The 23,741-nt window shown below is 42.2% G+C and overlaps 1 protein-coding gene across 2 annotated transcripts; it reads left to right on the forward strand.

Moving 5' to 3' along the window:
- The first annotated feature begins 338 nt into the window (after positions 1-338).
- On the forward strand, positions 339-22,974 carry MRPS5 (mitochondrial ribosomal protein S5). Of its 2 annotated transcripts, none has more exons than XM_059405568.1 (12): positions 339-446; positions 2,918-2,998; positions 4,913-5,050; positions 5,885-6,010; positions 7,425-7,658; positions 9,413-9,447; positions 11,424-11,514; positions 15,335-15,381; positions 15,869-15,926; positions 16,235-16,297; positions 20,058-20,194; positions 22,598-22,974. In XM_059405568.1, exons 1-12 carry the CDS (start codon positions 389-391, stop codon positions 22,820-22,822), a joined length of 1,293 nt encoding a protein of 430 aa, XP_059261551.1. In that variant the 5' UTR covers positions 339-388; the 3' UTR covers positions 22,823-22,974. The 2 variants fall into 2 exon arrangements, with proteins under 2 accessions (XP_059261551.1, XP_059261550.1); XM_059405567.1 differs by having other exon boundaries at positions 343-442.
- The last annotated feature ends 767 nt before the right edge of the window (positions 22,975-23,741 follow it).

The following is a 23,741-nucleotide window of genomic DNA, read 5'->3' on the forward strand; positions in this document are numbered from 1 at the left end:
TAAGAGTCCGCAGCCCCAGCTCCTGTCAGCCCGAGGAGGCCCTCACGGAACCGAAGAGTCTGCAGCCTTTCCGTCTGGTCACTCGCGTGTGCCCCCAGCAGTGTTCGCTGTAAGCCAGCCCCGGCTTCTCGGGAGGCCAGCCCAAGCCCCGCCCCCGGGTCCTAACGCGAGGACCCCAGAGGGGGCTGTCCGCGGCTGCGCCGGACTCACTCTCTCATGCTGCCGGTAGAAACTACCCTCTCCTTCCCTCCCCACCTCAGTCTGCGCGGCGGCACGGCCCTCTGGCCTCGGAAATTCAGCCGCAGGTTGTGGCTAGCCTTTCGGGAATTGCAGTCGCGACAGGCAGTGGAGAAGGCGGTCCGGACGGAGGCGCTCGCAGGACTTCATTATGGCGGCGGCGGTGCGAGCTGCAGGCTGTCTCCCTACGTTGTGTGGCTTGCAGGCGGGTGAGAGCCGGGATGCTGGGAGAGGGGCTCTGAGCGGGGTCGGGAACCTGGGCTTTCACGCAGACTGCAGATGCACGGGCAGAAAGAAGCGACCGAACCCGGCCCCTGGACCTGTCATGCTCGGCTCCCGTCCCTTCCAGAGCCGCTGTGTGACCTTGCGCGCTTCCGCGCCTTCTCTGGATCGCAGGGCTCTGTAAAGTGAGGGTGAACGGGACGCCGCCCAAGTCTCCTTCCAGTTCACCAAACTGCTAGTGCGTGCTTGGCTAAGAGGCGCGGGGAACTGGGAAGCAAGCATCGCCTTCCCGGCGGGCGTGATGGTAATTCATTTGGTGATGGGTTCACTTGGAGATGTCGATGTGGGGGTTCGAGGCAGGTGGAGGCAGTCCTCCAGCTTGAGTCGGATAAGGTTAGTATCAGTCATTTTAGATTCCGGGCTGGTCAGTGTCGTTATTGAAAAGAAGGATGTTTTGAATGTCTAGGTTTTGCTGTTAAATTGTCCTCTCCCACCTTTGGTGGTTTGCAGCCTGCAGAGGGGCAGTCTGCTCTGTGTTACCCTATGTTTCATGATCGACTTGGCCTTGTTTCTTCGTTCTATTTTATTGTAAATCCACAACCCAACATTCGTAATTCCGAAACCCAAAGACCTCTAAAAACCGAAGATTTTTTTTTTTTTTTTTTTGGTAACTCATTTGTTGGGAAATTTAACCAGAAATCATATGGCAGAAAATCTACCCTGAACATTCTTTACTTCTGTCCCATATTTTGACCACCTCCTCCTATTTCAAGGCTCCGTTCAAATAAGATCTATGGCATTTGTAGCTTTCCTTCGTGAGCCCTTACTGTGTTCCTGGGATTATCTTAAGCTGTTTATGCTCTTCCTCACTTCCTCTTCACAGTGCCTTTGTGAGATAGATGCCTTTATTATTTCCATTATAAAGATGAGGGAATCAACACACAGAAGTTGAGAAACGTGTTTAAGGTTACACGGGGAGGGGATCAGGTTTTTGTACCCATACCACTTGGATCCAGAGTCTAGTTTGTTTTCTTGTTTTTTATTTATTTATTTTTTTGCCTACCCCCTTTTCTGGTATATTATAAACTTCTCTTTTTGTAGCAGCTTTATCGAGATGTAATTTACACACTACAATTATCCTCTTAAAGTGTACAATTTAGTGGTTTTTAGTATATTTACAAAACAACCATTTATAAATACAACCATCACTGTATAACCAAATTTTAGAACATTTTCATTAAAGTATATCCTTTGGCTCTCATCCCCCAAGTTTTTCATTGCCCCCAGCACTGGTCAACCACTTATCTTTCTCTCTCTATAGTTCGCATGTTCTGGATATTTCATGTATCCATGTATCCTTCTGTGATTGGCTTCTTTTTTTTTTTTTTTTTTTTTTAAAAGATTTTATTTATTTATTTGACAGAGAGAGATCACAGTAGGAGAGAGGAAGGGAAGAGATCACAGAGAGAGGAAGGGAAGCAGGCCCCCTGCTGAGCAGAGAGCCCGATGTGGGACTCGATCCCAGGACCCTGAGATCATGACCCGAGCCGAAGGCAGCGGCTTAACCCACTGAGCCACCCAGGCGCCCCGTGATTGGCTTCTTTTACTTAACATTGTTTGTCAAGATTCATTGATGTTGTAGGTGGTGTTTCAGGAGAGCATGTCAGAGACACAACGGGATTGAAGAGCAGAGTGTGTTCAAGAATGACTACAAGTCTGGTGTAGTGAAAGAGGGTGGAGGGGACAATGGTGACAGATGAGGCTGATGTGGAAGGTTGGGGCCACGTTGTAGTCCTGTATGCCATGTGGAGGACTTTTGACTTTGTTCTGCAGGCAGTAGGGAGCCAAAGAATGGTAAATCGGGCCTGGGAAGTGACCAAGCGTGTTATTTTAGAAAGGCCTGCCTGGTAACAGGTGGGGACTTAGAGGGGGAGCAGCAAGACCTGCTAGGGGACTGTTGTTATCTTGTGGCCATGGGATGGCGCCTGAGCAAAGAAAGGGCAGTGAGACAATGGGAGGGGGTGCAGCTGATGGATATTTGAGGACAATTTATAGGGCTTGGTAACTGGTTAGATGTCAGCATGAAGGAGAAGATATGATGTAATGTTCAAGTGGTCATGGGATCCAAAAATGATTCATTTACTTCTCTTGGTTCAATTATTCTATAGATATCAATATTCTTTGGGTGTTAAAAATGTTCTCTTTAGGGGTGCCTAGGTAGCTCAGTGGGTTAAAGCCTCTGCCTTCGGCTCAGGTCATGATCCCAAGGTCCTGGGATTGAGCCCCACATGGGGCTTTTGGCTCAGCAGGGAGCCTGCATCCCCCACTCCCCATCTCTCTGCCTGCCTCTCTGCCTACTTGTGATCTCTGTCTGTCAAATAAATAAATAAAATATTTTTTACAAATGTTCTTTTTAATGTAGAAATGTATTTTAAAAGAATTTTTTAAAAATTTACAGGTCACATATGGTCCAGACAGCTTTACCGAAATACCTTTCCAGCAGCTTCCATTTTGGCAGTGAAGACTGCTCTCAGCAATGGTGAGATTGGTTTATACAACTGCCTTTTCTTACAAGATCTAATGCTAGAGTACTTTATGTAGGAATAAATGAAAATGAACAAAGCACATTTTTTATAATGGAAGTGCATAAGGCCTGGAGTAGTTTTCAAGTTTGATATGATTATAGTTGTTATATTTCAGGGCTTTAAAAAATAATAGCTGTGATTTTTGGAGTAATTACTGTGTGTCAGGCTTGTAACATGTTATATTGGTTAATTCTCACCAGTTTTTATGAGGGGGTTTCGTTTCCATTTTGCAGATGACGAGTGAGTCTCTGAGAGGCTAAGAGACTCGCTCAGATCACACAGCCAGTAAGTGGCAAGACTAGGTCTAGAGATGTCTGGATACTGTGATGCCTCCTAGTAAAGCTGTGTCTGTACAGAGGCCTTACTGCTACACTGACATAGCGCAGGGCCCTCTCTTTAGTCACTCTCCAGAAGGGAAGGAAGCCAACCTTTGCTGAGCCCATGTTGTACTTGTGGTCAGTGAAATGCCTTTTCCTATGGTTAGGGCAGAATTGAAATCTCATTGTGTCCTAGACCTTCTGGAACTTTACTTTTAGTCTTAACTCCCTTTTATCTTGTTAACCCCACTTGTTGAGATAACTTCATGCCTTGCTTGAGGGGTCCAGAAGAGTGTGCTTACCTGAGCTCTTCCCTTTATGTGGGTGACTTACTCATTCATAAGCTACTGACTCTGTCCTCTGCTGTGAGCCAGGCAGTATCCCCAGCCTGAGCTGATAGATGGTCTGCAGAAGGCTTCTATGAGGAAGGCTACAGACTGGCCTCACTTCTCACAGACGTGAAAACAGCTGCTGTCACTCTTTGGCTTTCTGTTCAAGTCCAGTGCCCCTAAATCAACTTTATTCTCTCCAGGGCTGTTTTAATCCCCCTCTCATTTTTTTCACAGTGACGCGATTATCCAATGAAATACAAAGCTGGAGTGTGTGTACTGTTTTTGTAATCAGCATTCCCATTTCCCTGATTCCTGTCACCTGCCATCTCCCTCACAGGACACTACCACCCATGGACTTGGTCAAACGGCTGCCTCTAGGACATGGCTGTTTGAAAACGTCTTCTTGTGTGAAACATGCATGTGGTTAGAGAAATTCCAAAAAAACAAAAAAAGCAAATCTCTCCCACTAACCACGGACACATCAGTTTTCTTCCTCCGAGGCAACTGCTGTGACCAATTTCTTATATATGCATCTGAAATTAGTCTGTAAAGTGTATTGGTGTCCCCTCCTTGTTTTTTCAGCATGAAGGGTAGGGTGCTCTCCTGTTTGGGCACTGTGCTCTTCTAACCAGGCCATTTACAGGTCTTTCCACGCAGGTGCATTGCCTGCTGAATATAGCAGAGGTCACTACTTGCCCAGAGTAGACAGTGCTGATCATGGGGTTGTCAGGGCAACATAGCGCCGTGGGTACCCAGGTAAGGACAGATCTACTTTTTTAGACAGCTGCATCCATCGTGTGGATGAACTCTCACTTCTCTAACTAGGATCGGCAGTTAGCTCAGCAGTCTAAATATGATTATTTTTTAAAGAAAGGCTGTCCTCAAAATAATGACTCTTAAGGGGTGCCTAGGAGGCTCAGAGGGTTAAAGACTCTGCATTCAGCTCAGGTCATGATCTCAGGGTCCTGGGATTGAGCCCTGCATGGGGCTCTCTGCTCAGCAGGGAGCCTGCTTCCCCCTCTCTGTCTCTGCCTGCCTCTCTGCCTACTTGTGATCTCCAACTGTCAAATAAATAAATAAACTCTTTAAAAAATAGGGCCCTTAAATGTTCAGGTATAAGTGACTTATTTGTGTCAGGAACAATTAATTATTTGGTGCTGGCAATATTTTTCCACAGGCATGGGCATCTAACTTGGAGTTTTATTCCATCTACCTATAGGCCCTCTGTCGTCTCCAGGAACCAGAGACATTCATCATTTCATTGGCTTGAGCCGTGCCCTACAGACACAGTGCTGTATTTCTTCTCCCAGTAATTTGATGGGCCAACAGTATAGAGCCTATAGTTTCTTCACTAAACGTACGTAGACTGGCCACAAACCTCTCATTTCGTGAGGCAGGAAAATAAAAGGTGCTTTTTTGTATCTTAATTTTTTTCTTTTTCCTCTTCTTCCTTTAATGAATTAACACTTAAAAAATTAGTATATGATGTGCTCTTGAAATAAAAATATTCCTTAGTGTACCTCATAGAATTATCTCACGTACTACCAACTCTATTTGTACTGTACTTGGTGAGCACTAGTTTAATCCCCTCGTCTGGGGCACCTGAGACCTAAAGTATTGAATTGGGGCCCAAATCCCTGCTGATTTAGATTCACAACAAGAATGTACTTGAGGTCTGTTTTCAATTGCACTTTGGTAGAGGAGAGAGTACAAAAGGAAAAGTTAATTTTCAGTAGACATTGTGTTACTAATACTGTTCCTGTTTGCAGTGGTATTTGAAATAGTCCAATCTGAACTGAAATTAGCTTGTAATAAATGGAGATTGATTTCAGAACTCAGCATTGGCAAATTAAAAGAAATTAGAATTGGGGGAAAATAAAAAGAATTGGGGCGCCTGGTCCACTCATTTGGTGGAGCATGCAGTTCTTGATTTTGGAGTTGTGAGTTTGAGCCTTATATTGGGTGTAGAGATGACTTAAAAAAAAAGTCTCTGTTTAAAAAAAAAGAAATTAGGATTATAAAGCCAATTCATTTTAGATTATTTGGTAAATACAGAAAATCAAAAAGAAGATCACCACTTGTATCACAGTGATAGAAGTGAAGCTGGCCTCTTCTGGCCTTTTTCATTCAGTAGAGGACCATCGATCATTGCTTGGTAATTAAAAAACAAAAAAAACCTGTTTCATTATAGTGACAGCAGATGAGCTTTGGAAAGGCGCTTTAGCAGAGACTGGAGCAGGAGCAAGAAAAGGAAGAGGCAAAAGAACTAAGAAAAAGAGAAGAAAGGATTTGAACAGGGGTCAGGTCATTGGTGAAGGTAAGCTTATTTATAATAAACCTAATTGCTTTTTAAGGTTTCCCTCCTAGTTTTATAGAGAGTTTTTATAGTCTAGAAGCCTCGCACATTTTCAGGAAGGGCATTAGGGTCTGTAGTTTTAGAGTTCAACCACATGGCTCACTTAATGTCCCATGATTCTGGGGGGAAGAAAATCCCGTGGAAAGGAATTTATTCACTTTTTCATTCAACAAGCTTTAAGTGCCATTGTGTCGCATCTTCTGTGATAGTCACTGCTCTCAAGGAGCTTATGATTCATTGAGAGAGTTGGCAGACTTTCTCTGTAAAGAGTCAGTTAGTAAATCTTTTTAGCTTTAGTGAGCCACATGGACTCTGTTCCAACTATCCAGCTCTGCCATGGGAGCTCAAAGACAGTTCAGATAATACATGATCAAACCAGGATGGCTGCGTTCTAGTAAAACTTGACAAAAACAAATGGTGGCCAGGGTTTGGCCCCGGGGCCTTAATTTGCCAACCCCTGGAACACATGGTCATTTATACGTGTTTTTTTGAAGAGTAAAAATAGTACAGTGTACATGAATCGATATTTTGTGCTGTGGGGGCTGACAAATTATCTTTAATTGTAATAGGCTTCCAGGCATAAAGAAAATAGCATTCACTGCACTTGCTTGCCTACTTGAATCTTTTTCTCTAATGACTCACCTTGTATCTTATTTTTTAGCATTTCTAAAAGTTACAACAGTCTCATTACGTATACCTTCTCAGTAAAAAATTCAAAGATTATAGAGAAATCTAAAGTCCCCTTGATGCCCTTTCTCTCTCTTCCAATCCCAGTTGCTGCCCCCAAGCAAGGCATTGATCTCATTTTGATGTGTTTCCTTCTGACTTTTTAAAATGTTTTTGTATACATAAATACTCTAAAAGAAACACACGTTTTCTTAAAAAAAAAATTAAATTATGTCATGGTATGAACTAGCTTATGGTTTACTTTTTTCACTTGGTAATAGGTCTTGGAAATTGTTCCATATCAGAACCTATATAGCTACCTTATTCTTTCAATTTAGTGCAGAATATTTCATGGGTTAAAGATGCCGTAGTTCATTTAACCAGTCCAGTGTTGCTGTATAGCAATAGAATGTTTCCACTCTTTGCCTTTACAAATAACACTTCAGTGGACCTCCTTGTCCAAGCACACTTATGCCTCGTACTTGCACAGGAGTGTTTCTCTAGGTAACATCATGAAGTAGAATTACTAGTTACGGGGTAGATACACTTAAAATTTTAATAGACCGTGCTGAGTGGCCTACCAGGTGATCGTTAGTTTAAGCTCCATCCAGCAGTGTCATCATCTGTTCACACGTTGCCTGCCAGCTTAACATTTAAGAAATGGATGATTTTAAAAAATTCTTATTAATGTATTTTTTTAAATCTTCAGGGCGTTGTGGCTTCTTATGGCCTGGTCTGAATGCCCCTCTTATGAGAGAGGGAGCTGTGCAGACCATTGCCCAAAGAAGCAAGGAAGAGCAGGAGAAGGTAGAGGCTGATCTGGTCCAGCAGAGGGAGGAATGGGACCGGAAGAGGAAGATGAAGGTTAAACGCGAGCGAGGATGGAGCGGAAACACCTGGGGAGGCGTCAGTCTTGGCCCTCCTGACCCTGGTCCCAATGGAGGTAGCAGAGTCCTGGTGTTGCTTTCCTTTGTGACAGAGAGAGTACTTATAGTTCTAGAATTCCTTAATAAGATTTTATTTACTTGTCTTTTAAATTGCCTTTTCCCAAGAAAGGATTTGAGCATTACCGAAATAACTTCACATTATTATTTAGTTGTATTTTATGGAACATTAGAGGCCCACAACCAAGAGGTATTTGACACACGGGAAGCAGAGTACTTGTGTGGCATCCTTACTGTGTGACTTCTCAGAGCCTTGAATGTGGTACCATGCCTTTTGGGTCTATACGAGCCACGTGTAGGGTGCAGTTCCCCAAACACAGGTTTGCTCATGGGGTACCTATGGAGCAACATAGCTTGGGAGTGCTATTTTGTTAACAGGAGATAGACTACATAATTGTCTTTCAGCTTTACAAAAGTATACATGAAATAAAAATTGATAATACTTAGCAGGCCGAATTAGAAAAGAGAGTCCTCCCCACCCCTCGCCCCATCCCAAATATATAAAGAAGTAAAAATCATCTAAAAAACTCTTGCCAACGAGTAGAAGATGAAGTAATAGACAAAAGTTTGACGACTTTTTCAAGTTTGGCTTAGAGAGGAGAGGAGAAGTTGAGGTGGAGAGATTCAGGTGAATGTGCTTAGAATGGAACAAAGTGCTTCAGTTGAGAGGAGGAAGGTGTGGGTTGGAGAGAAAAAAAGCTCATAACTAAATCCCTACTGAGGGTCCAGATCCAGAATGGATAAATGGATTCACTTGTGACTACGGATTCAGGGGAGCCTGTGCTGTTGGTAGTGGAAACGTGTGCATGCTGGGGGCGTGGTGTCTGAGTGCTGTCTGTCTGGTGGCTTCATTTAGTCTGTGAGGAGGAGGTGGGGTCATCTGCTGAAAGTAGGGTGGGCGTGTGGATGAGCGTGGCCACCAGAGTCTTTTGATGAAGAGACCCTGCCTCTAGGACTGGCTTCAGAATTATCTAGTGGAGTAGGAATTAGAGTTTAGAGAAAAGAAGATTGGCTATGAGTTGGTAATTGTTGAAGCTCGCTAATGGGTATGTAAGATTTCATTTTGCTCTTCTCTCTTATTTTTTGTATGGTTGAAATTTTCTCTAGGAAGAAGTTAGTAAAAATAAAAGAACACAGAGAGTTTGCAGTGGCTGCTGTGGTGAGTGGAAAGGGACCTAAAAGGACTTAAAAGGCCAACAGGCAGCAGGGAGAACTTGATTGAGTTGGAGCATGAATTTCTAGTGGCCCACATGTGTGCTGTGCTTCGACTCCTCTCCTGTAGCACCCAGCAGGCCAGGTGTGGTCAGACAGTTGCATTGATTCTGGCCTGGATAGTGTGTTGGAGAGAGAAGCAGGTGAGAGATTTGAGGACATTTGCAAGCTCTGGCGGAAGCTATGGTTTGTGGTGTCTTGGCTGAGTGGCAGAAGCTCTGAAGACCAGAGGGATTTGAGGGAAAGGAAGATAGTGGTCAAGAATCTGGAGGTGCTGGGGTGCTCCGGGAGCCATCACCGTGAGAATGGTTGAGTGAGAGAGCTAGAGATACCTCTCCAGTGATGCTGTTGGAGAGGGTGATGGAATTTATGAATTTAGTGCTGGAGCAGTCTCTGGTGGTGATGGACGACCAGGGAGTCGCAGCAAGAGATCTGAGGTTCTTTCTCACTTAAAAATTGTTGGTATGCCTGTGTTGAAAATGCTTTCATGTACTAACCATATAGACACATTTTATCTGTGTGTCTGCTTCTCTCTCTACAGAAACATACGATGATTTTGATACCAGGATTCTTGAGGTAGGCATGCTGAATTAAATACCCAGTGGAGCCTTTGAGAAGTTGGGGTGGGTGGAGTGGGATTAGCATGAGAGCAACCATCAGGAAAGGTCTTTTCTTTTTTTTTTCTTTTCTTTTTGAGAGGCGGGAAAAGAGAGTCAGGGATAGGGGTGGGCGGAGGGAGAGGTAGAGAGAGAATCTCAGGTAGGCTCCATGCCCAGCCTAGAGCCCAATGTAGGGCTTGATCTCAGGCCCCTGAGATCATGACCTCAGCTGAAATCAGGAGCTGAGCATTTAACGGACTGCACCATCCGGGTGCCTCTGAGGAAAAGCCTTTGATGCATGACTTTTCTGAGACACAAGGTTGATCTGGATAAGGAAATGATGACATTTTAATTGCAGTTACTTGATACTGACTCTCCTGATTGCTGCCCTTTTTGGGGGCTACCAGTTGTGGTCCCATGACCAGGCAACCTCAGTGGTATTGTGGAGAACAGAATTTGGAAATTACTGTTAAAGCCCTCCTTCAGAGCTAAAGTAGGATTAGCAATCTCTCTTTGAATTCTTAACCAAGCTGTATTGGGTACTCGGTTTTGGGGGCAGAGAGGAGGAACCATGGGGCAGGGGAAGAAAGCTTGGAGTTGCTGTGAGTACCCAGCTCTTGATGAGAACACAATCTGCTTGGCTGTTTGTGGGTCCTTGAAACTGAAGCCTGTATCAGGTAAATTTCACTCTTTCCAGGGCACTTCCTCACAGTGAGCTTTGCTTTGAGCTAGAACCATGTACATGGTCAGGATTAAATACCATATGGAAAAACCACTTAATGATTTTGTGATCCAATATGTATATTGTATCATTGTTATCAGTAATTTAAAATAACATTTACAAGCGTTTTATGTCTTTCGGTACCAGTTTATAACTTTTGGAAGTTAATCCCTTAGAAAATTCTTCTAGGGCGCCTGGGTGGCTCAGTGGGTTAAGCCGCTGCCTTCGGCTCAGGTCATGATCTCAGGGTCCTGGGATCGAGTCCCGCATCTGGCTCTCTGCTCAGCAGGGAGCCTGCTTCCTCCTCTCTCTCTCTCTCTCTCTGCCTGCCTCTCTGCCTGCTTGTGATCTCTCTCTGTCAAATAAATAAATAAAATCTTTAAAAAAAAAAAAAAGGAAAAAAAAAGAAAATTCTTCTATATATGGATAATTTCCTGTAGGATTATCCATGGACATGAACAGAAGCTCCCTTTTCCTTTAAGCTATTTTTATGGGAAAGGGCTTGCCATGTAAGCAGTTAGAAGTAGCAGTTTCATAATTCCTGGCCTTTTAAATACACCAAAAAAACAAAATAACTAAGCTAAATAAAACACAGATTTTCGTGTAGTTCATAATAAGCAGGTATTTCCAAATTCTGCGTTATCAGGTGAGCCTAATCCTTCATACAGAGATCCAGTCCTACCCTAATTCTATGTACTGCATTTTCATTCATTTCCAAGAAGAGCATATTCTCATATTCTAACATCTCTGATAATTGGGATATGTTATTATCAGTTATAAATTCTTTCAAAGTTTAATCAACAACTCTTTTCCTTTGTGAAATTCATTAAAATAGTGTACAGTTTTGTTGTACAGAGTTGTAGTTTTGAATCCCTTCAAAAGCTCTCAGTCCAGCATTCTAACTGCCTTATGAAATAGGAAGGGAGAGCCTTATTCCCACTTTACCACTGAAGAAATAGCGCAGAGAGAGCTTTCCTTTTGAGAAAGTTTGCTGTTGCTGCTCATGGCTTGGGAGGATGGTGTAGATACTCACTACGGGGGTGTGTGTGGAAGGAGGTCACTCTAGTTCCTTAATTCCGAATTTTCTTTTCCTTTTTATTTTATTTTTAAATTGATGGGGCTTGAACTCAACAACCCTGAGATCAAGAGTTGCATGCTCTACTGACTGAGCCAGCCAGGCTCCCCCGGATTTTTCTTAAGGTGCTATACATATGAAACATTTTGTCTTTTAGGTAAGAAATGTTTTCAATATGACAGCAAAAGAGGGAAGAAAAAAATCAGTCCGTGTCCTGGTCGCGGTGGGGAACGGCCGAGGAGCTGCAGGTGAATGGGGTGTGATAGGCATGGTGCTGGTGGTGGAGGCAGGGACAGGTGTGGCCTGAGCTCCGCTCTGGGGTCCATGGGTTCTTGTTGCTGCCCAGACTCTCTGTACAGATGAAACCTTTTAAGTGGCTTGGGTCCACAAAAAACCCATAAAACTCCTTAGAGGAAAAAGAAGGAACAGATCTTTCTCTACCTGCGTTTTCCATGAAGAGCAATGGATAGTTGAAAAGGCTTAAGAAACTGTTGTGTTGGGGCACCTGGGTAGCTCAGTGGGTTAAAGCCTCTGCCTTCGGATCAGGTCATGATCTCAGGGTCCTGGGATTGAGCCCCACATCAGGCTCTGCTTAGTGGCAAGCCTGCTTCCTCCTCTCTTTCTGCCTGCCTCTTGGCCCACTTGTGATTTCTGTCTGTCAAATAAATAAATAAAAAATCTTAAAAAAAAAAAAAAAGAAACTGTTGTGTTATGTATAATAGTGAAACTTTAGCAGGGAAAAGCCACTAAATGTTCAATAAAAGGGCATAGTTAAAAAAAGAGCATAGCCACACATTGTAATTTTCTGTAGCCATTAAAGAGTAATGGAGAATTACTTACAAAATTATGCTAAGTAAAAATAAGCAACTGAAAAAACTTCACAGAAGATTGTATAATATAATCCCCCAAAAGTTAATAATGTTTAGTCCATAGGTTTGTGCATCATTTAAATTTTCTTCTTTATACTTTTTGGTAAAATTTCCCCAGTGAATATCTGGTTTTAAAGTGCGTACATGGGTGTGTTAGGAAAGAGAACTGTTTATTTAAACCCTTACTGACAGTGTCATAACAAGTCATCTATACGATACTATGTTGCCAAAAGAAACCACTCTTAATAGTTACTTTTATTTCTTCCAGAACTTCTGTATTCATGTATCACCATTTACCTTTTTTTTCCCCAAAGATTTTATTTATTTATTTATTTATTTGACAGATCACAAGTAGGCAGAGAGGCAGGCAGAGAGAGAGAGAAGAGGAAGCAGGCTCCCTGCTGAGCAGAGAGCCTGATGCGGGGCTCCATCCCAGGACCCTGGGATCATGACCTGAGACGAAGGCAGAGGCTTTAACCCACTGAGCCACTCAGGTGCCCCTACCTTTTTTTTTTTTAAAGATTTTATTTATTTATTTGACAGAGAGAGACGCAGTGAGAGAGGGAACACAAGCAGGGGGAGTGGGAGAGGGAGAAGCAGGCTTTCCGCTGGGCAGGTTACCCAATGAGGGGCTTGGTCTCAGGACCCTGGGATCATAACCTGCGCTGAAGGCAGACACTTAACGACTGAGCCACCCAGGGGCCCCACCATTTACCTTTTAAAACATTTTTTAAAAATTACCTTTAAAAAACATTTACAGAGTATATCCATAATTTTGTACCTTGCTTTCCTTGCTTAGTATTATACCCAGAGGTCTTGCTGTAGGAGCATAAACAGATTCCCTCTCATTCTTTGTACTGACTGCATAGTGTTCCATTGGGTGAAGAAACAAAATTATTGTATCCTTTTCCCTTTTGGTGAATGTCCATGTTATTTCCATTTTTCACCGCTTAGAAAAACCAGTGAGCTTCTTGTATATGTAATTTGTTGTACTTTTCCCAGTATATCAATAAGGGAAGCTTCTTGCAGTGAAATTGCTGCCTCAAAGTTAGATGTGTTCTAAATGTTGATAAGTATTGCCAGATTGCCCCCCAAAAAGGTTGCATCAGTTTAGGTCCCTCCATACCAACACACCCTGGCCAGCCCTGGGTATTATCAAACTTCACTGATTGTCAAGCAGATCTCTTAGTTTTGATTTGCATTTCTTTAATTATGAGAGTCTGGGCACCATTTTACATGTTTCATTTGCCATTATTTCCTTTTTGAGATCTGTTTACCTGTTTTACCCATTCTCCTATTGGGTTATGGGTTTTTTTTTTTGTTTGTTTGTTTGTTTTTTTACTGATTGGTAAAAGCTCTTTGTAAGTTAAGGTTATTAGCCCTTTGTCTATTATACTTTGATTTCACTTTAAATTTTTTTCTACACAAAAGTTTTAAATCCACAGAAGTTTTAAACCTTTCTATAGCAGCTTTTTTTTTTTTTTTTTGAGAGAGAGAGAATGAACAGGGGAGAGGCAAAGGGAGAGGGAAAGAGACAATCCAAGGCATGCTTTATGCCCAGTGTGGAGGCTGACATGGGGAGACCTTGAGATCATTACCTTAGTTAAAATCAAGAGTTGGACACTTAACCAACGAAGCCACCCAGGTGTCCCTATATTGCAACTTATTAGTTTTTTTTTTATCACTTCTAGTTTTGTATCTTGTTTAGAAAGCCTTCAATACAAGTTCATTGGTATTTTCCTCCAAGACTTATATGGCTTAATTTGTTTTGTTAAAACTAGGAATTAAAATCTATAGCCCCTTTTGTCCCAGGTTATCATAGGTCTTGCATTTCATTTCATGGAGCAGTATTGCTTTATGTTACTTTTGTATATATAATTTAAAAATAAAATACATTCTTCAAAGTAAATAATTAATGTAATAGCAAATAATAGCAGCATTTCTGTTAAATTGTGATAAATCTCATTTTATTTATTTATTTGACAGCTCACAAGCAAGTAGAGAAACAGGTTGTGGGGGCGGAGGGAAGCAGGCTTCCTGCTGAGCAGAGCGCCCAATGGGGTACTTGATCCCAGGACCCTGAGATGACCTGAGCCGAAGGCAGAGGCTTTAACCCACTGAGCCACCCAGGCACCCCTAAATCTCATTTTATAGGGTTAAGCATTCACAAACTTAGAATTGTTGATTTTATTTCCTGGTTAATTGAAAATCTGAATTGCATATGAAAGTTCTAGTGGGGCACCTGGGTGACTCAGTTGTTAAGCACCTGTCTTCGGCTCAGGTCAGGATCCCAGGATCCTGGGATCGAGTCCTGGATTGGGCTTCTTGCTCAGCGGGGAGTCTGTTTTTCCCTCTCCTTCTGCCTGCCCCTCTGCCTACTTGTGCTGTCTCTCCGACAAATAAACAAAACAACTTCTTAAAAATACACAGCTTAGTTAAAAAAAAAAAAAAAAAGTTCCAGTGAAGTTGTGCTTTTACTCTATAGCCAACATATGTTTTTCCCCAACTGTTTTGGTTATTTTAATCTATTTTTAAAAATCTTCAAAACTATCTTATTAGTTTAGAGCATGGTTAGTTTTTTAAAGTGGATTTAGTTTTATCTAGAGATTTATAAAAGGTAGTTTTATATACCTAACCTTGGATTTTAGAGATAATTTCAAATGTGATCTTTCCAGATTGCCCCAAAACAGAAAAGCGAGTCTCTGTAGCTTCATGTTTTTGCTTTAAGTTTCATTTATTTAAGTAATCTCTACAACCCAGTGTGGGCCTTGAACTCATAACCCCAAGATGGAAGAGTCGCATGCTGTACTGACTGAGCCTGCCAGGCGCCCATCTGTAGCTTCATGGTTTTTTTTTTTTTTTTCATTTTTTAAAAAATTTTTCATTTTTTTTTCCTTTTTTATTTTATATTTTTATCCCCAGGGGTACAGGTCTGTGAATCGCCAGGTTTACACACTTCACAGCACTCACCATAGCACATACCCTCCCCAATGTCCATAACCCCACCCCCCTTCTCCCAACCCCCCTCCCTCCTGTAGCTTCATGTTTTATCATTTGTTTTGGGTAACGGGTTTTCTGTGGACAGAAGACAAATGTAGTGCTGTGCAGTATTTTAGGAATTGACACTTGAAATGTGGTGAAGGACATTGTGTGCCAAATTTATGCCCCTTTTTATATTTTTCCTTTTTTTTTTTTAAAGGTTTTGCTGTTGGGAAGGCTACTCAGCGGGTGGATGCTTTCAGAAAAGTATGTACATTTTTCTTTTGTTGATAGTAAAAGATCAGTGTGCTAGGCACCATTAGAACTACAAAAAAAAAAAAAAAAAGAAAAAAATAATGAAATTAAGAACCCTCTCCCGAGGCTTCCTGGCATCAGTTACTGGTCTCCTCAAAGGCAGCCATGATAGCATCAGTTTTCTTTTGCATTGGTTTTGGCAGACTTGTGGCTGCTTACCAAAAGTGCGAGACAGCTGAAGGTTGCAACTCCGACAGAATGTTCAAAAATACTAAGGAATTACTGTTAATGTTTTTTTTACATGTGATAGTGTTACTGTCACAAATTCTTAAAATTAAATCCTCAGCTTTTCGAAGTATATAATGAAATTTTTGTGTGAGTGTGGAATTTTCTGTAATAAAACATTTTCTGGAAGGTATTATTATTTTTTTTAAATCTCTAAGGAAATGTAAATTCTATCAATAGATTTTAAGAAAATGATTTTCCTTTTTCCTTTCAGGCGAAGAACAGGGCAGTTCACTATCTGCATTATATAGAACGATATGAAGACCACACAAGTGAGTGCTAATCTTCTCTCGTAAAATTTACAGGGTTACACTTGTTTCCTTAAGTGTGGCAGTTTAGTTCTATGGCTGTCTTTGTGTTTCTCTGCTGGTTATTGTGTCCTGGAACAAATAATTATGTAAAATACAGAAACAAGTTTTCTCCCCTGAGAAGGTTAGTAATGAGTGAAATCAGAGTTTTGTCACTCATCCTTGGCCAGTGTGTACCAGCCGCTTAGGGTAGTAGCAGTTGCCCTGTGTTATTTGTAAGGGCATTAAAGCTGTATGCCTAATCCTTTTATGTTTATGTTTTTATCCTCCAGTATTCCATGATATTTCTTTAAGATTTAAGAGGACGCATATCAAGATGAAGAAACAACCTAGAGGTAACCAAACACACTCTTACAGTTTGTTAGAGATAAAGCAGAGAAATGTTCCCAGATCCGTCCTGTCCTCTGTTTTTGATCCCCTTTTGAAACTCCCTTTTGAACTCCCTTTTGAAGACACCAAAAGGAAAGGCCTATGTTAGATCTAAGCAGGCTGAGGTTCTCAGGGACATAAAAGTAGTCAACCTACTCAGGCTCGAATGAACACAGGCATATTCCAGGGGAGTTCTAGGTGGGAAGAGCATGTTCTGAATGGGAAAGAGCAACCTAGTGAGTCATTTTGGATGAGTTGGAACATGAGTTCCTCCTCGAGAATAATTGATGGTATTAGTTGGAGGACTCTTACAGTTTCTTTGGTTCTGGTCATTTGCTCGCATCATCAAGTATCGGTTGAACTGGGTGCTGTGCTAAGCTCTGGGGATGCCAAAGTGGACCTTCCTGTCCTTTGGAAGGGCAGGCAGGCAGAGTTCAGGGTCATGGAGCTGGGGCAGTCATGCCCAGTGGACTCTGGGTGTAGAATTCTTGAGCACTTGGATTTGTATTTAGCCTGTGGTTCTACAGTTAAAATGATACTCTACATATATCTTAAAAAGTTTGGGTCAGAAAAAGATAAAACTTTTCATGTCAAAGGTTCTAGTATGTAGAAATAAATCAGGAAGAAAAAACATCACAGTACTAATTGTGCACAAGAGAACTTGCCTTCTGCTTTAAAATCACAATCATTTGTATGCCCAGTAAAAACCTTTATTTTATTATTAGAAAAAGTATTGAGTCAAACACTTTGACATCAACGTTTCGACTTGCACTATTCCTGTGGTATCTGGGACCCCAAGTGGCTGTCGAGCCATTGAAATGTGGCTACTGGGATCTGCTGCCAAGTGTACATCAGATTTTCAAGTATACACCAGATTTTACAGGCTCATTATGAAAAAAAAGAATGTAAAATAGCTGAAAGTTATTATTGATTACATGTTGAAATGATAGTGTTTGGGGATATAGGTTAATTGAAGATTTAAAAAATATATATTTTTAAAATTTATTTGACAGAGATCACAAGTAGGCAGAGAGGAAGGTGGGCAGAGAGAGGGTGGGGGAGGGAAGCAGGCTCCCTGCTGAGCAGAGTGCCCGATGCGGGGCTCAATCCCAGGACCCTGAGATCATGACCTGAGCCATTGGCAGAGGCTTAACCCACTGAGTCACCCAGGTGCCCCTAGATTAATCAAAGATTTAACTAAAATTAATTTTACCTCTTTTTTTCAAATACATTGATGAGAAAATTTTTAAATTCCATAGATGGCTTTTGCATTTATGGCTTATGTCCTATTTCTGTTGAACAGTGTTAGTATAGATAAATTTATATCTGAAAGATTTTTGAAGGATGGCTGAATTAATGGCTAAAGTTGTTTTTTTAAATCTTCCCTGTCTCTTGAAGCTGTATTTTTCAGGTTTCTATATAGTTGAACCTGTTCCCTGTGCATTGGGGTTAATTTTTTTTTTAAAGATTTTATCTATTTATTTGACAGAGTCAGCAAGAGAGGGAACATGGGGGGTAGGAGGGGAGAGGGAGAAGCAGGCTTTCCAATGAGCAGGGAGCCCTATGCAGGTTTCAATCCCAGGACCCTGGGATCATGACCTGAGCTGAAGGCAGATGCTTAACTGACTGAGCCACTCAAGCGTCCCGGGTTTAAATTTTCTGATCTTGAAGCTAAAACAGTAGGATACATTATAGATAGCAGTTTCTAATTTTTTTTTTTTTTTTGAGATTTTATTTATTTGTCAGGGATAGAGGGAGAGAGAGCGAGCGAGCATAGGCAGACAGAGTGGAAGGCAGAGGCAGAGGGAGAAGCAGGCTCCCTGCCGAGCAAGGAGCCTGATGTGGGACTCGATCCCAGGACACTGGGATCATGACCTGAGCCGAAGGCAGCGCTTAACCAACTGAGCCACCCAGGCGTCCCAAGATAGCAGTTTCTAAACTATGTTCCCATGTATTGCTATTTCTGTGAGGAGATATTAATAGGTGTGAACTCCAGAAAGAGTGCATGTGGGAAAACGATTACGGAAAGTAGGAAAAGATGCTTGGGCATCTTGGGGGTTGTCGAAGTCTTTAATGCACTGCTGTGTGGTGTGAATTTCCCAGAGTGGGCTAGAGAAGGCGGCATTCGCAAACTTATTTGACCTTGGGATGCTTCTTCCTTGGCTGCAGTGTGGTGTTTAATGCCTCATGCAGCACTGCCAAGCATGCCCCTATCACATCATACACACACATGCACACATACATTTAACTTGCATTCAACAAGGGTTTTGAGGGGTGCCTGGGTGGCTGAGTGGGTTAAGCTTCTGACTTTGGCTCAGGTCATGATCTCAGGGTCCTGGGATCGAGCCCCACATCAGGCTTTCTGCTCATTGGGGAGCCTGCTTCCCCCTCTCTCTTTGCTGCCTGCTTGTGATCTCACTCTCTGTCAAATAAATAAATAAATAAGATCTTTAAAAAAACCCAGAAAACCAAAAAAACAAGGGTTTTGACACAGTTCTTGCCTGGAATTTGTTTACAATCCAAGTACATCCAAATAATTACCATAGGGTTGTGACCACTATTGCATGGATGTTTGTATATATACAAAACTGGCCCCATTTGGGGAGCGTTGTGTATGGCCCAGTGGCTGTGCGGTAGCCACGCCTTCCCTCGGGAGCCCAGCATCAGCTCTGCTAAGTGGGTGTGGAGAAGGGAGGCTCTTGCCCTGTGAGTGGTAGCAGGTTAGAATCTGCCTTCCAGGCCCTTCCACGACCTGCCTTGCACCCTCTTGCATGGGCACCAGTCTCCAGAGGTGTGTGCATTTATATATACCTGTGCACGTGTGCATTTGTTCTCACGTGAACACTTGTCCTGTGTATGTAACTCCACAAAGAAGGGCAAACCACCTGTTGTTGCCTGTCTTAGCTATCCTCTGAGGTCCCTAGTTTTCACGTGATCTGGCATAGCTCTGGGATCCACATTTAACTGACTGTTGCAAGTAGAAAGCATGGTTCTGTGTTAGGTCCTTATATCCAAATAGTTTTTACATACATATATTGAGTTACCATTACAAGTTGGAAATTAGAAAGCCAGGAACACAGAGTAGATCCTCTGTCTTAAAGCAGGGAGGTATGTGCTGCGTTCCATGTCTTGGCTTATCAAAATGTTAGAGTCTAAACTTGGGGTGTCTTTCCCTCCCTGCTACCTGCATTTGCTGGGTACTGATCTAGATTCTGGGGATACAGTAGAAATAAACACTATTTTAGTCCTCACAGAGCCCACATTCTACTGAGGGGAAACATCAGGTAAGCAAGTTCCACGAAGTGCCTGAAAACAGCAATTAAGATGCTGTGTTTTGGGGGGAGAGGGAGAGGGTGTGTTACCAAAGCCAAGAGAGGCGTTTTTCCAGGAAGAGGAAGTAGATCTCAATGCAACTGAGCAATTGAGGAGGGTGAAAACAGATGTGTTCCTCTGTTCTTAGCCAACTCAGGCATGGGGGGGGCCAAGAACTTAATGTTTATATTCTTAATCTTTATAACATCCCTGGTATTTTTGCCCACTTGCTTAAGAGATTTATATATATTATTTCTTTAGTCTTTATAACATCTGATTTAAATCAGTGCCATTATGGAAGTAAGTTGTCCAGAGAAGTGATGAAGCCAGAATGTGAAGCAGGGCCTCCCAAACTCAGAGCCCAAAGCTGTGTGAAAGGCAGCAAGGTGACTGATGGTGTTTTTCCTTTTCTAGGCTATGGGCTCCGCTGCCATCGGGCCATCATCACCATCTGCCGACTCATTGGCATCAAAGACATGTATGCCAAGGTCTCTGGGTCTGTCAACATGCTCAACCTCACACGGGGCCTCTTCCATGGGCTCTCCCGCCAGGTAACCCTTCCCTGGGCTCTGAAACAGAATTTCTTCTTGTTTCAGTTGTGGGCATTTGGACCGTGATGTCCTGGGAGCCTCTTGGAGTTGCTGTCCCGTTACTGCCTGAGGGCTTGGGCATTCTTTGCTCCCTGTGGCTGCATCTGTTTAATTAATCCAACTGGAGAGTTAGTTCATGAAAATTACACTTTTAAAAAATACCTCGTGGCTATTGTAAAGTTTTGAAATGAAATATTTATAGAAGCCAGTAATTATAATCTGTGTTTTATTGTGAATAGAATTTATGCTTGTTCTACAATTCTAACAGTATAGAAATGTAACGAAGAGAGAGAAAGTCTGTTTCCTGATTTAGTCCTTTCAGTTGGGACTAGAGTGAAGCCGGTCCACTCAAGAGTGCTGTCTTCAGGAGAAGCACAAGCGGTTTTCACGTTACCCGCATAGGTCATTCAGACGGACACCTGAGTCAGAAGGAGCTATGAACTTAACATGCCAAGTTATTTCTCTGCAGAGATGAGAGCCCTGTGCTACCACCCAGCCTTCCCCCCTCAGCCTGGGCGAGGAGCACAATTGCTCTACTCCCCTGGGCTGCCCTCTTACCTGCTCCAAGGGATGGCCTGTCCTTTGAAGGGATGGATAGACCTTAGCAGCTGGGTGAGCAGAAAAGACAAACAGGTTCAAGAGATTCAACTTTGATAGTCTTCCTGATACTTAGGAAGTGTGATACCTCGTTTTGAATAATGTGGTCTTTGGAATAATTATACATATCCCTGTGTAAAATAGGAAAAATTAATTGGAAGAAAAGTTTTGGTTAAAAGATCCTTTTTGAACAGTTGTGTGTGTTGGTACTATAAAAAATGGGCTTCAAAAGGACTTCTAAATTCAGACTTCACATTAGAGGTTTGTTTGATATAACTAAGGTATTGGTTTTAGATAGTTTATATTTATGATCAGGGAAACTTGCTCTTTTATGTAATTTTTTTGTTTCTTTTTAAAGACATCTGAGCAGAGAGCCCGATGTGGGGGCTTGATCCCAGAACCCGGGATCACGACTTGAGCTGAAGGCAGATGCTTAACAGACTGAGCCACCTAGGCGCCCCTATAATATTTTTGTTTTATGTTAGTACTTTGAATTTTCTGATATGATCACCATGTATCATCTCTTCTAAAATGCCATCAACTATAAAATGTTGCATTATTTAGGGTGCCTTGGTTGCTCAGTCAGTTAAGTGACTGACTTTTGATTTTGGCTTAGGTCAAGATCTCAGGGTCATGAGATCGAGCCCCACATTGCTCTGTGCTGAGCATGGAGGCTGCTTGGGAATCTCCAATCTCCCCACATGCACATGCACTCTCTCAAAAATAATAAAATAATACATAAATAAAATGTTGCATTATTTTATGTGCCACTCAAAAAGAGAAAGAATGTCACCAGTTTAAGCAATATGCCATTGATTGTAAGACCCACTAATTTAAATTACTTTCTTTCTATGAAATAGCTCATGTTTCTAATTTCAAACTTATATAGAATTAGAACAGTATAAGATGGCCATAGAGTCTGGAAAATGAGGTTGGACATGTCAGGTATTTTAATGTGCTATCAATAAGCCATCTGCTAAATTTATTTGCCTTTTTCCGGTCTTCTGTGGCTGCTGTCTGTAATGAATCCACATGGCCTTCTCACCAAGTGTCGGCAGTTAGTAGCTGTGGCCACCTTTGCTCTCAGTACCTCCTCCATTTGAACCAGGTCTCAGACATCACCTTGTAGCATTTGTAAATATTTCAGTATGTATTTCTAAAAAATAAAGATTGAAAAATACCCTGCACTGCTGTTATACCTGAAACTTCACAGCATCTTCAGTTACCTGGGTGGTGTTCATAGTAATGTATCCGTTTGTTTAATTTTGTTAAAAAGTTTTTTGCATAATTTGTTAGTTTACAGAAAAGGTCGATACATTATGAGTTCTTGCCATGTCTTCTAGGTCACTTCTAGTCTGTAGGTTTCCCTCTTTTTCTTTCCTTGCCTTTTTTTTTTGGTCCTGTAGCTTCCCAATCTACTGCTAAATACTTGTGGATTCTTAATGTCTTCTCTCCCTATGTGTCCTATAAAACAGTGGCTAGAACTAGGGTCTTGATGAGATTCAAGTTCAGTTTTGGGCATGGCATGACACATCATTGGGGGGTTTAGAAGCCAAGAGACCAGAGGCCAAGGTCTCTTCCTCCATTCCAGTGGGGAGTGGGGAGATGATGCCATCCACTCCAGATCCCATCGTTTAGCTGCAAGGTACATTACCCAGAATCCTCTGAAATGTTAAGTCCCCAAGTGGTCTGTGGACATTCCTGTTCTTTCAGTTATAGATACATCTCATAGACCTAACCTGGCGTTCTCCATTTGGTCTTGCCCAGGAAACCCATCAACAGCTGGCCGATAAGAAGAGTCTCCACGTTGTAGAATTCCGGGAGGAGTGTGGCCCTCTGCCCATCGTGGTGGCCTCCCCACAGGGAGCCCTGAGAAAGGATCCTGAGCCGGAAGATGAGGTTCCAGACATCAAACTGGACTGGCAAGAAGTACGGGCCACACAGGGAATGAAGCGCTCAGTGTGGTCGAATTTAAAGAGAGCCGCTACCTGAGCTTCCTTCCCTCTGGCCTCGCACAGCTGCAGCAGCTGGTACTGTCCAGCATCTAGAGGAGGCTCAGCCACTCACATTTTGGAATGTCACTGTCCTTTTAAAGGACAGGCCCACCTTCTTTATTGACAAATAATAAATAACTATAGCTTTAACTTATCGAGCATGTGATATCTACCGAGAACTGCGAAAGAACAGTACATACATAGTATCAAGGCTACTTTGTTTATTTATTTTTTAAGATTGTATTTATTTGATAGAGCACAAGCAGGCAGAGCGGTAGGCAGAAGGAGAGGGAGAAGCCGACTTCCTGCTGAGCGAGGAGCCCAATGTGGGGCTCAATCTCAGGACCCTGGGATCATGATTTGAGCCAAAGGCAGACACTGAATTCAGTGAGTCAACCCAATGACTTGATTACAGTCACTCAGCTTGAAACTAGAGGAAAATGGGCAAACCATGTTGTTTTTGACTAGAAATTCTCTTTTTTAAATTACTTTGTATGCTGTTTTAGTGATTGCTTTAGGTATTACATTATGCATATTTGACTCATCACCTGTCTACTGGGCTGATATTTTACCCGTTTGAAGTATAGAAACCTTACCTCCCTTTAAATCCCTTACCTTCCCTAGTGTCTGTAAGTGTTTCAAAATTTCCTCTCCCTACATTTAGGACCATGTTAGATATTCTACTTTTTGCTTCAACCATCAAACATAATATGGAAAACTCAAGACGAAAACAAAAGCCCATTTTATTTATCCATATTTTAAAATTTTATTGATTTATTTTTTTCATTTTCATTTTTTTTTTTCTAAGCAGTGTCCACACTGGGCATGGATCCCCACGCAAGCCCTGAACTCCCAACCCTAAGATCAGAACCTGAGCTATCGAGAGTCAGATTCTTAACTGACTGAGCCACGCAGGC

The sequence above is a fragment of the Mustela nigripes genome, chromosome 7, assembly GCF_022355385.1.
Source record: "Mustela nigripes isolate SB6536 chromosome 7, MUSNIG.SB6536, whole genome shotgun sequence".
Classification (NCBI taxonomy): Eukaryota; Metazoa; Chordata; class Mammalia; order Carnivora; family Mustelidae; genus Mustela; species Mustela nigripes.